Source organism: Malaclemys terrapin, chromosome 11 (assembly GCF_027887155.1).
Source record: "Malaclemys terrapin pileata isolate rMalTer1 chromosome 11, rMalTer1.hap1, whole genome shotgun sequence".
NCBI lineage: Eukaryota > Metazoa > Chordata > Testudines > Emydidae > Malaclemys > Malaclemys terrapin.
This window is the reverse complement of record NC_071515.1, coordinates 4,360,164-4,373,362: the sequence shown is the minus strand read 5'-3', so window position 1 is coordinate 4,373,362 and position 13,199 is coordinate 4,360,164. Positions and strand designations below refer to the sequence as shown.

Below are 13,199 nucleotides of genomic sequence, written 5' to 3'. Positions count from 1 at the left end.
ATGGACAGGTAATGCGCAAAAAACAAAAAGATCACAGAAGCAATGACCTGTCCTGGCTGGGAGCTGCAGGGATCCCAGTGGCTGGGAGGGGTCCCCCCACTACCTTGTAGGGCTGGGAGCTGCAGCAGGGGAGCTACGGGGGAGGGGGGGGGACCTGCTAGTGGCGGAGGCTGGGGAACTGGGGGGGGGCCTTACCCAGCCGCTGAGCAGCTCCAGCATCTGGAAGCTGCAGGGGGCCCCCACCCATGGCCACTGAGCAGCTCCGGAGTCCATCTGCCGCTGGCGACTGGGAGCTGTGGTGGGGCCCCGGCTGCTTGTGGCGGCGGGGGGGCCCTGCCAACAGTGGCAGCTGGGCAGCTCAGGGGTTGCAGCTGGTCAACTTCAGGGATCCCACCACCTTGAGCAGCTGCGGGAGGGTCCCCCACCGCCCACGGAGACTAGGCTGCTGCGGGACCCCCGCTGCTGGCAGCGGCTGGTTAGCTGTGTGACCAATGTCACGGAGGTCATTAGAAGTCACAGATTCCGGGGCTTCCGGGACCTCCATGACATAAACTTAGCTTTCTGTGAATATGAGGGAAGCCCTACTTCATATTCCCTCCATCTCCTTGGACAGCTGCTGACAATCTTTTTGTGTCACAAAGTACAGTTTAGGAGGAGAAATGCAATAGGAATATAATAGCTGGGTAAATGAGAGCCAAATTATTGATGGTGAAACTATACATCATAAAATTCCAAGACAGAGCATATATGCAGACTTTAAAAGCTGACTTGTTTCCTGATAGATGGTAAATTCTTTGGCAGCATAAAGATTCCCATCAATTATTCTCTTGAGATCTTTGGGATTATGATTGTTCATCTGCATTAACTCATGTTGTAAAAAAATCTGACTCTTTAAAATTAATTTGCATGCAGAGTATAAACTGCATTACCAATAACACTGTCCCCTCAATGTTACGTCCTAGTTCTACTCCAGAATCCATACCCTGTTTCCCAAATAACTTCCCATGTTAAACAGTGCTGCAAAGGAACATGTAGGAGACAAATTTATGACAACATATATTGTGAGACAGATGATTTAAGTATGACATTCCTTCCGGCCAAATGAACTCTCGTGGGGGGCAGTCTGTAGATTGATTTGACCGCTCTCTGTAAAGACACTGAAATTAATGAATTATTTTGGGACTTTCAGATTAAAACACTAAAAGGACAACTGGAAGAGAAGCAGAAGAATGACAAGATGGAGAATCTACAGTCTGAAGATGAAGTTCTTGAGAATGGGACAGATATGCACATGATTGATCTCCAAAGTAAACTTAATTTCCATTTAAAGAGTAAACTGCTAAGTGCAGTATATGGATAAAACAGTGCAAATATTGGTTTAAACTTGACTCTTGAATTCTGAGAGTCTCTCACTTACAGGCTATCTTGCCTATCCACTTGTTCGATTCATTCTTGTTACGTTGGGAGAATTTTCAGTGCCACGGGCAGTTAGATAAGATTCTACAGTAGGTGCAGGAGGGGGGTGTCTTTAGCATTTCAGTTTCCACTTTAAAGACTATGCTGCACAGAAACCTCCTTTGTATTATCAAGTAGGGGGCTGGGTGGGGGCTCTCTTCACACTACCAATTCTGCTCTTAGAATTGTCACGTGATGTGATCTGAATCGCTCACAGGGACTGGAGCGTGTATGCATACCAACTTGCATGTATAGGGGAACGTTACAGAATATTTCATGCCAAAGCACAGAGCATGAACCACCTGCCCACCAGCCAGCCCCACATAGTAACAATGCAACATTTTAAAGCTCCAGCATTTTACGTACTGGAGCCTTGTCCAGATTGTTCCTACATTTCTGATAACAGATTTGTAATTTTTTTAGGAGACGCCAACAGACAGATCAGTGACCTCAAATTTAAACTTGCAAAGTCTGAACAAGAGATAACAACTTTGGAGCAGAATGTAAGTTTGCACATGGAGAGAGAGTGATCAGCTAAGAAATATAGTTCCATGATAAACTAAGGCTATGTCTACACTGCCAGGCAGGTCAGACTACGGGGGTGTGAATAACAATGCGCACCAAAGTGCTGTAACTCCCGTCTGGACACAACGGGCGCAGACTGAAAGGTTCTAGTTCGCACTAAGGTATACTCCTGGGGGAATTCTGCACCAAAAAAAATTCTGCACGTATTTTAAAATTCTGTATGTTTTATTTGTCAGAATAACACAATATAATCATGTCGGTTTCAGTTATTTTGGTAATCTATTTCAAAATGCCTACCGGTCAGCAAGCATGTCTGCAATACAGACAACAACAAAAGATTCCCCCAGGAGTAGAGAGTTAAAGAAATCCCTTCCACAACCCAGTTGGGTGCCTCACTCTGGGTCTGTCACACATGCCAGCTGAGCACATCTTGGGAGAAAACTCTGCTCCTGTGGTCTTTTAGTTGATTCTCGTTTTTTCACCCTGCCCCTGTAGGGTTACCATATAGAGGTTTCCAAATAGAGGATACTGCTAGGGGGGGAGTGGGAGGTGGAGCTGGAGGGGGTACAGTTGGAGAGTGCTGGAGGTGGTATTTGGGGATGCTGGAGAGGTCCGTACTGGGAGAAGATATTTGGGGAGGTGTTAGAGGGGTCTATGTGGGGCCTCCTGGCCCAGACACCCACACCCCCTCCCCACAGAACCCAGCTGTGGGGCCAGACACCCGCATCCCCAGAGCCCAGGGATCCAGAGGGAAAAACAGCCTGATGCTGAATCCCGGGCACATATGGAGTTTCCTGCACACCACCACCTTCCTTCAGGGCATGCTGGGAACTTCAGCTGCTGGGAACCTTGGCAGTGTTCTCTGTTTGCGAGCTTGGGAGCCAGGCTCTGTGGGGTCCAGCAGCTCTGCAGTGCAAATTCTAAGGGAAAAAATAAAATGGTGCATTGTGCAGTGGTGGTGACTTCCCTCAGGAGTAAAGGTAGTCCTGTTTGAAAAGTACTACATTAACATGAACTATGAACCTTTGTTAGTACTCGCAGCATCCACATGGGGGTGTTACAGTGCAACAATTTGGTGTGCACTACTATTCACACCCTGTAGTCCAACCTCTGAGGCAGTGTAGGCAAGCCTTTAGTCTTGTTTGCTGTAACAAGCTTTGAAGAAAGGATTGTTAGGGATTCAGAGTTATCTCATTGTGTTCACACAGACTGGAAATACTTTCATTTATGTATAGGAAATATTCTTCTATAAATGTAGAGTTCAAAACAACAATCAACTTCAAGGATCTGTATTAACACCATTTTGAAAATACAAGAACACTTTAGAATGTGGTTATATCCAGATAGCTGCAGTTCTTGACTGGCTGGAGGCAAATGGTGTGGAGTATGAGTCACGCATAACACAGTTGGGTGTCACTGCTCATTATGCCTTTTGTCCTGCATAAGTCAGCAACACAGTTATTCTTCAGAGAGGAAAGAATGGCCCTACTTAGTCACTGGTTGTAGAGAAGTTTGCCCTGTTTAACTTTCGGTGTAGGTAAGTTACGTTTTTTTTAATACATTGAAACATTTCCCCATATCGTTGGTAGAGTATTAGAGATGAATGCCAGTAACTGACACCCCTGTGGCATAGTTTTTCTCAGAACATGCCCTTCATTCTAATAAGACCACAGTGTAGACTCCCAACTTCACTGGGTTGCCAAAGGAAAGACAGGATTAGAAGTTTTTACCTGTACACAGTTCTTAATGGTGTACTTGCTTTTTAACCTTAGGTAATACGGTTGGAGGGTCAAGTAGCTCGATACAAAAGTGCTGCTGAAAATGCTGAAAAAATAGAAGATGAACTGAAAGCTGAGAAACGCAAACTTCAAAGAGAGGTAATTTCCTGTTACATTATAGATGAGCAAATTCAGTTTCTACAGAGGATTAGCAGACTCCTCTCTGAAAGCTTTTTTTTTCCTCACAATAGTTGCCATGTAAATGACTACTTTTGTATTGTTCCTGTTAGTCGCGCTGAAGGATTTGGCCAGATTCTTAGCACTCTTAGATCTGGTTAATGCAAATGCAACTGTGACAACTCACGATAGCATGCTTCCCTTGAACTGATTACTGTAATTGATTCTTGGGTAACGTCATCCTTAATGCCTAGCACTTCTCTCTAACTTGTATCAGACTTGGTGCTACTGACTAGACTGGAAAAAGAAGAACAGGAGTACTTGTGGCACCTTAGAGACTAACAAATTTATTAGAGGCAAGTACTCCTGTTCTTCTTTTTGCGGATACAGACTAACACGGCTGTTACTCTGAAACCTGACTAGACTGGAGCTCTCATGTCCCAGGATCATATCCTTCAGTACAGTTCTACTTCAATGACAAAGTGTCATTTACAAGTGTCAAATCCAAATGTTCATTTGAGTCAGCGTACATAAGACTTGAATAATTGGTGTTTGTACTATAAAAACAGTTACAAGTGTTGGCATACATGTCCTTTAACGTCATTAAGAATCAGTTCTCAATTACAGCTTCTGTTTTTGTACTTTCAAATCTTTGACCCTATTAGGATGTGTAAATGAGAAATTAGTGGGAAGCTGGGAATACTGGCATTGGGGTATCAGAGGTCGTGTTTCATCATTTAACCACAATGACATAGAATCAACAATAAAGGACCTAGAAGATAGGCCCCCCCATCAACTTTAGATGTTTGGCAGAAGTCTAAATTTAAAGTCAAGCACTTACACTGATTGACATTGCAGCTACTGAACTAGTCTTCCTTGCTTGTTGTTTTGATCATGTCCCTCAATGGGCTCCCCACACATGATCACCTCAAATTTAAACATCTTGTCATCACCTTCAAAGTTCTGTATAATTCTGCCCCTTCCTACTTATCTTTTATCAAGCTTCATATTGTCCACCTCTCCAGTCCACCAGTACTCTAGCCCTTGTCTGCTCATTTGTCAGTTTCTTACACAATAACCTCTGTGCCGCCTTCATTGTGGCGCTTTCTGCATGGTGCAACCTCACTGATCTCATCCACAGAGCCCCTACTCTGTCGACATAAGGCCTTCTTAAAAGACCCATTTCCGCCATGCTGCCTATAATGAATCAATGACTTGCTTATTGATGTTCCTGTTCCTTTTCCCCAAAGCACTCTTTACTTGTCTGTTCTTATAGTGTGAGACCGCTGGAGCAGAAACTATCCTTCATGAGTGTTTGGGAAGTTGGTGCTACCATAAATATATAGTAAGCAAATGTAATAATCTTCAGGCACCTAAGTAAATGGCCTGAATTTCAGAGGTGCTGAACACATATTATTCCTCTTGGAGTTCGCATTGACTTGAGAGAGAATGAGGTTTGCTCAGCACCTCTGAAATTCAAGCTATTTAGTTGATGTGAAATTCCCCAGGGTAGAATGTGAGAGTTGAACAGCAGTGTCCCCTTAACTCTAGCCTGGGGTGCCTTTTTCGCTGCTGTGCTGTCAGAACATCCACTCTTGGCCTGCTCACACAGCCTTCAGCGTTCAAATTCACTCCCAGCTAAATACGAGCACTCTGACCAGTCACTCATTAATTACATACAGGGCGACACCCACAAATTCTTAGTCCCAGACTTTCCAGCAAAAATGTGCATCTTGTACTGTCCAGCACACTACTGAACAATGCAAGCTCATAGAAAGTCCATAATTTCATCAAAGAAAAGGGCTTATCCCAAAAAGAGTTTCCCACGCACTTTAACCTAAACACACTGGTTAATAAATTTAGCTTATTGTTTTATCTTAACTATAGAAAGATAGAATTTAAGTGATTACAAGTGATAATGCATAAAAGTTGGGATTTAGTTACAAAAGAAAATAAAAGAATAATAAGCCAGCTAAAACCTCACATAAAAAGCTAACAACTTAAAAGCAAAGGTTTCGTTTCACCATACACTGTCAATTTCACATGCTGGGTCTCTTTGCAGCCTGGGACCACTCCCTCCTTAGTTCAGTTCTTTGAGATTCATTAATGTCCTGATCAGAGAGATGGGAGAAGGAGAGGTGAAGTCCAGCATTTTCCTTCCCCTTTATAACTTAATTTCTTGTGCTAGAAATATCCTTGCTAAGTCATGGTGACACAGTCTGTTGTGGACGTGAGGTTTGAAATGTTCCTGTGATGCAATGGAAATTGCTTATTCACACCTCCCGCCTCCCCGTGGGAGAATGGCCACATAAGTATCTCATTATTTTTAACACCTAGGTGGGGCCAGTGTCTCTTTGTCTCTGAAAAACTGCTTTGTGGGTGTTACCCAGAATTACAACATATTTCAGTAACAGTCATACAGTAGGTTTCAGAGTAGCAGCCGTGTTAGTCTGTATCTGCAAAAAGAAGAACAGGAGTACTTGTGGCACCTTAGAGACTAACACATTTATTAGAGCACGAAGTGGGCTGTAGTCCACGAAAGCTTATGCTCTAATAAATGTGTTAGTCTCTAAGGTGCCACAAGTACTCCTGTTCTTCTTTTTGAGTCATACAGTAGAATCTCATAACTTTACATATAGTGTTGCTATACATATTTAAATGGGATAATAATGTTCAGCAGATTATGACTCTTCAAATGATACCTCACAAGTCATACTTCGTACAGAAGTTATCATAGTCTTGTAAAAGAGGTGACCATAATAGTATAGACCATCACACTTGGATGGTCCAAATTTGAGGCATGTTGGTTTGGAAAAATGTCTTATGAATAAAATGCACTGTGTGGCTTTCAAAGTAATGGTGCAGGCAGTTGCTTAATTTGTCAGAACTTGTTGAAAATCCATCGGGACCTTCTGCTTGTTGTAATGAGGTTGCAGCAATATGGAAATCAGAAAGAATTAGTGTTGGTGAAATACCCAAACCACATTCTTTGGGAAAGGAAAAACATTTCAAAAGCTAGTGATGGCTTTTCCTTTGCTTCTTCCTTCCAGCTTCGCTCAGCATTGGATAAAACTGAAGAGCTTGAAGTTAGCAATGGCCATCTAGTGAAACGGCTGGAGAAGATGAAGGCCAATCGAAGTGCTTTACTATCTCAGCAATAATAGCCGGCTTTCACTGAAAACTACTACTTGATGGAATGAGAACAACATTGGAGATGCTTGTCTTTTGCTGTTTGGGATGCTTTATCATCATGCCTTCTGAGAACAAACAAAAACCAACCCCAAACACATGCACTCATTTGCTATATGCCACCAAATTGTGGTTCTCTCTACGCAGATTCAATCCTGCTGCACTATATACATAGGAGTAGCTGATCCAAATGGCTGTGCCTGTAGATGCCTTTCCACACTGTATGTTTAGTACATTTGCAGTACAGTACCTGTATACCATTTAACAAGCACACCGGGCATCGTGTTAGTTCTTCATCCCGAAAAGCACAGCAGCCGTTTTTTGCCATTTAAAATGGTGTTAAAAATAAAGATTAAACTGGGACTTGAATTTTGTCTTGCTGAAATTTAGGGGTGGGAAAGCTGTAATTTCTGGACTTCTCATGGCAGTATCTTCAATTTAGTGACTACAGTAGTATATTCATAGCAGGCTGCTCATTAACAAAACACTGTGGAACCACAAGCCATTACAAAGCAAAACTCCTTCAGTGGAAACCATGGAAGATGATGGTCTTGGAAGCAAAAGTGACCTTAAATGACTTTGCCAATAAAACAAAGGTGTTTGGAAGGAATTTTGCATCAGTTCAATCATAAGACTATTTTATTTCAGGGTGAATAGGCAATAGCTTCACTGAATTACAGCTTTTTATGTGTATTATTTAATCCCTATATTTGGAATTGAAGTAAACTACTTCTTTTAAAGGATGTAATAATGTTGCATAAATAAACCAGAGTAAGGCCATGTTTTAAAAAAGGTGGACTGCACTTACGTCATTTCACTACAGTTGTCAAAGCAAATATCATTGGTTTAAACAAAATGTGTGAAGGGTTCTTCTACATCAGAAATCACCTACCAGTACTTGAGCGGTTAGGAATCTCTGTGCTTCTACAAAAGATCTACCAGTCTAATTTTTGATAAGTAGCTGAGACGTAAAGAAGCACTTTAGAATACATTGCTACATAGATTTTTCTACAAGTTCTGTAATTGCAAAACTGTTCCTTGGGAATTTTACAAAACAATTTTCCACTTGAAAAAGAAAACATAACCAATTAAAATATCCCAGGCAGTTTTTACAATCGAGTGACTCTGTTAGCATTACAGCTCTGCTTCATTAGAAAAGATTTATAATATTGAATTCAAAGCAGTTATCTGAGAAATAAATCCCAGCAGTTTGTCCCCCCTCCAGAGAAAGCTTGTAGTACTTAAGGAATGCAGATGAATTATTGTACAAAACTCCCCAAAACTTTGTTCCAGATATAAGATTAGGTATCTCTTCAACAGAAATAATTTTCCATGAATGCTGACTCTTCTAGACTCCCTTCACTTCTGTTGCTTGCCATGTACTAAGCCAAATTCAGGGTCAAGAGGCCAAATTTCTCCTTAACCTCAGCTTTAGATTTCTGGTCCACATACTGTTGTTCTTGCTTTTCCCTCCTATTTAGAAGTTAGAATGCAAGACACCGCTGTTGTCCACTAAAGGAAATATTGCTGATCTCGGTTTAATTACCTTCGAAGATCAGATAAAAATGTTAATTGGATGTGTTTCCCTGGCTAGAGAAGGAACACTCCTCATTCCATCAGAATGAATTCAGGCATCTGGCTTACCGCAATGGGGAAGGAGTAGATCAGTGTTTTGAAAGAGGGAGTTGGGAAGAGGAGGCTTCTGTGGTCTTAGAGAAATCAGAGAAATGTAGGGCTAGAAGGGCCCTCAGGAGGCCATACCCCTGCACTGAGGCAGGATTAAGTATACCTAGACCATAATTTCTTGCCCTTGTCAATCGGATATAGAGCTGTATAGTGGGTAAAAGGACTCCTTTAAATGAAATCTCCACCTCCAACTGGGCTTTTATGGAAAGACTCTTCAGGTGCAGAGCCAGGTTTCTTGCTGAATACCTCAAACTAGACGTAGAAACCAGATTTGCAACTTTCTGTGACTTTTCTAATTTCTGGTGTATAGAGCCTCTAGTGTCGACAAAATACAATGAAGTTTTTTATTAAAATAAACATACCGTAGTATTTTATTAAAGGATTAAGTTGTGTGATTGATTGCCGCTTGGCATATCTTCTTGTGGTAGTGGTGAAAATACTGTCTTGTGACAAAAATCGGGGGGGAAATCGGTAACAGTAAGGGTTGGGCCAAAAAATTTAAACAAATCTTTTGTTCATCAGGAAGTGCTGTGATTTTTTTTTTAAAGGAACTTTCATCTTGCATCCATGTGCATTAATCTCTTTATCACAGACAGAAGTCAAATCCAAATTTCATAACCTGGATGCTTATGCCTCTAAGAAATCTTTCAGTGTGTAATAAACTAGCTGAATATCCAAACCATAATTTGTTCCCTCTGAATCTCAGTAGGACCTAGGTTTAGTTGTAAGGGGAAAAAATATCAATTGGTTGTAGCACATTAATGTTTATTTTCCTATGAAGAATGCACACTAACAGGGCTTTAAATGGTGGTAACAACATTGGCTCCAAACCGCGGGGAAGTCAATGCATCCGGTTGGAGTTCAAGGGTATGTCTACACTGCAGCGGGCAATGAGCCTCCTAACCCAGATAGAAACACCTGCTGGAGCTAGTGTGCTAAAAATAGCTGTATGAACATGTGGCTTCGGCAGTAGCTCGGGGTCTTAACCCAACCCGCTGCGTCTGAGCTTGGGTGGCTAGCCTGAGTCTCTACCACAGCTGCAACATCCACACTTATTTTTAGCATGCTAGCTCCAGCCGAGCTAGTGTGAATCTGTCTACCCGGACTGGCAGATGTGCTCCCAGCTGCAGTGTGGACACAGCCCTGCTGACTTCCCTGGGGCTCCATGTGACAGATCATTATGGAATCAGAATGAATGTTCCAATAATTCTATTTAAATTTGCTGTCCTTTGCTTTGTTTTGAAATGTTTAATTTTATGGCATTAAAAAACTATGGCATGTGTTTAAGTTAAATGGTTTTTAAAATCAATTCTTCTATTAAGAAAAACAAGAACATACAGACCTGAACTGATCTGGAGATCCATAAGCAGAAATTGATGTTACTTATTTGGGCATTTTTATGGAGGGGTTTATCATGACAAATGTGTGTATTGGAAAATGTAGGTTTTTCTTCTTTAACCAGACATACAAAGTACAGTAACATAAACGTTTTTCAATTTAAATTCAAATTTACATTTATAAGGGTTTCTATCTCTGAATGTAAATACAAAACATGTAAAATGCTAGCTCTCCTATAGACCACTGCAATGAGAACTGTAGTTTTTATTTTAAATGGATTGAAATATGGAGAGAACCAGGGTTCAAACTTGCCATAAATAGGTTTGAAGGTGTCAGTCCAGTCCTTTATAGATGCTTGTTCACCACTGTACAGTGAGGCAGAGTTGGCAATCTTGAGCTTGGGAAATACTCAGAATTAGAACAACATTGATTCTGCTGGATGAACTAAACTGATAGTGTGGTGCAGTGTCTGGTATAATCACTTATTTATCACATTTCGTATAGAAGCCACCACTCACTTTTTCTTTCCATCCAAAAGGGTCTGGATAGACATAGAGGTAATTTTTATTCACCAAAATCTTGTAAACTTTGTATTTCCATCTAGCTCTGGCCATAAAGGTATCCCAATTTACCTACATACAGTTTTAAAATGTAACTAACTGGGAAATGCAGTATTTGCCTTTTTTCCTTCCTCTTACAATATTTCTCAATTGGTATATTTTTTTCTCCATCATAACCAACTAATGGCATTAAACCAGTATGAGGTCTTAATGCCAGTAAATGTCTTCCTATTTGAGCTTGATGTCTTTCACATGAGATTAGGGATATATGTGCAAGGCACAATTTTATTGGACACACTTGCTTCAAGAGTAATGTAAAGCGCAGGGCCAAAGGTAAAGTGGCTTTAAATTTAGCATACTTTGCACTTTGGTAATTTATAGTATAAGAATGTATACAAATTACCATCATGACATCTTGTCTTCATAGCCATTGCTTTGTGTATAAAATATATATATAATGCTTGTTATATTTTTAGTGTCTAGCTCCTCAGACATGACATAACACAGTCATGTCAGCTGATTGAAATCCTCCTTTCCTACTCTACTTTTCTTATTCTTTTGACTTCTTGGGTCAGTGTCTTGCTTTGACAAGTCACCGATTCTTTGTTCTTCCTACTAAACAGGGGAAACAAGTGGTTTGAGCATTGGCCTGCTAAACCCAGGGTTGTGAGCTCAATCCTGGAGGGGGCCACTTAAGGATCTGGGGCAAAATTAGTACTTGGTCCTGCTAGTGAAGGCAGGGGGCTGGACTTGATGACCTTTCAGGGTCCCTTCCAGTTCTATGAGATGGGTATATCTCCATATATTAATTATATATTTTGATGTTCAGAGCATTGTAGATTTTTACCCCTTAAGCCTATATAATTGAGGAAAGGTATATTTTGTAATTCATATCTATAATATTGCTATATATAGTATACAGTAATGTAATTCAGGTCAAATACTTCTATCTCAATTTTAATAGCTTTACATATAGTGCAAACAATGTAGTCCTTGAGCACCCTACAGTATGTGTGCCAGTTGTTGTATATATCTGACTTTCTGTATTACATATAGTAGGGGGAAAACATATTCTGTAGGCAGTATCACCACACAGATGTGGGAAAATGTTAATAGTAATGGCTAGCATTCTGATCCTGAAGGGCTTATTCAGAAAAAACTCCCATTCTAATAAAATTATTAATGAAGACTGCAGAGCTGAGCCCTAGACTCTCAATGTGTATTTGACAGACCCCTTGGTCTCCCAACACTCAATATCTTAGTTCTCACTAGATCAGTAGTTCTAAAATGAATTGGGCCATCAAAAAGGTTAACCCCCCCCCAAATAACGCAAATGCTTGTGCTTTCTATTCATTGGTAAGCAGACAATGTAATAGTCATGTATCAAGATAGTAATTAAGGTGCAAATACAAACTTGTCTGAGAGTTTGTCCTAATGGGTTGCATTAATAATTAGCACACGATTCTCTAAATTATGCCTTTAGACATTGACTAGCCTTAGCCTTAATAATCATGTATTTGTGTGATGTTTGTAAACATTTGCATTTGCTCTTTCATCACCTCCCCTAAAAATCCTGCGGCCTCAGCCTGATCACCTAAAGCCCCAGGCAGACAGGTAACATAAATCTGTCACACAAGTATCCCAGTCTACCCTAATACACATTTTATTTCAGAAAGAAAAACGTTCATCCGGTGTGTATTTTTGAATTGATCAGCAATAGGCAGTATAAAGAGGTTTTCGTGTACATGCACCCACCTTTCAGCAGAAATTTCACAAAGATGTTTAACAAGCCCGTGCAATAAGAACTTTAGTACGAAGCTGCTGCTGCTGCACTGTTCTGAAGTTTGGTAGGGAAAAGTTTCTCTTTTTCTCTAGGTCAGGGATCTGTAACCTTTGGCCCGCGGCCCGCCAGGGTAAGCACCCTGGCGGGCCGGGCCGGTTTGTTTACTTGCCACGTCTGCAGGTTTGGCAGATCACAGCTCCCTCTGGCCGCAGTTTGCTGTCCCTGGCCAATGGGGGCTGTGGGAAGGGGTGCAGGCCGAGGGATGTGCTGGCCGCCGCTACTAGGGTTACCATACGTCCTCTTTTTCCCGGACATGTCTGGCTTTTCAGCACTCAAACCCCCGTCCGGGGGGAATTGCCAAAAAGCCGAACATGTCCGGGAAAATGCCAGCCAGGCACTTCCTCTCCCGCGGCGGCTCTGCTCCTCCCCTGACTCTTCGGCTCTGTTTAAGAGCCGAGCTGCCCGAGCGCTATGGGCTTCAGGCAGCCCCCTTGCCTCCGGACCCCAGCTGCCAGCTGGGCACTTCCCCTCCCGGGCTCCGACAGCGCAGGGTCCAGAGGCATGGGGGCTGCCCAAAGCCAGTAGCGCTGGGGCAGCTCGGCTCTTAAACAGAGCCTAGCGCTACCGGCTTCAGGCAGCCCCCATGGCTCCGGAGCCTGGGAGGGGAAGTGCCCGGCTGGGGGCGCAGGGTCCGGAGGCCAGGGGGCTGCCCGAAGCCCAAGCGCTACTGGCTTCACGGTTTGCCGGGCAGCCTCCAGACCCTGCGCC

At 42.2% G+C, this 13,199-nt stretch overlaps 1 protein-coding gene across 3 annotated transcripts in view; it reads left to right on the top strand.

The window, feature by feature from the left end:
• The window catches only part of LRRFIP1 (LRR binding FLII interacting protein 1), a 193,116-nt gene extending 183,084 nt beyond the window's left edge, over nucleotides 1-10,032 (top strand). For all 3 annotated transcript variants that reach the window (XM_054043457.1, XM_054043456.1, XM_054043454.1), the window contains 4 exons: nucleotides 1,190-1,307; nucleotides 1,879-1,958; nucleotides 3,753-3,857; nucleotides 6,926-10,032. In XM_054043457.1, the coding sequence (XP_053899432.1) occupies nucleotides 1,190-1,307; nucleotides 1,879-1,958; nucleotides 3,753-3,857; nucleotides 6,926-7,036 (414 nt within the window). In that variant the 3' untranslated portion in view covers nucleotides 7,037-10,032. The remainder of the gene's footprint in view (nucleotides 1-1,189; nucleotides 1,308-1,878; nucleotides 1,959-3,752; nucleotides 3,858-6,925) is intronic.
• The last annotated feature ends 3,167 nt before the right edge of the window (nucleotides 10,033-13,199 follow it).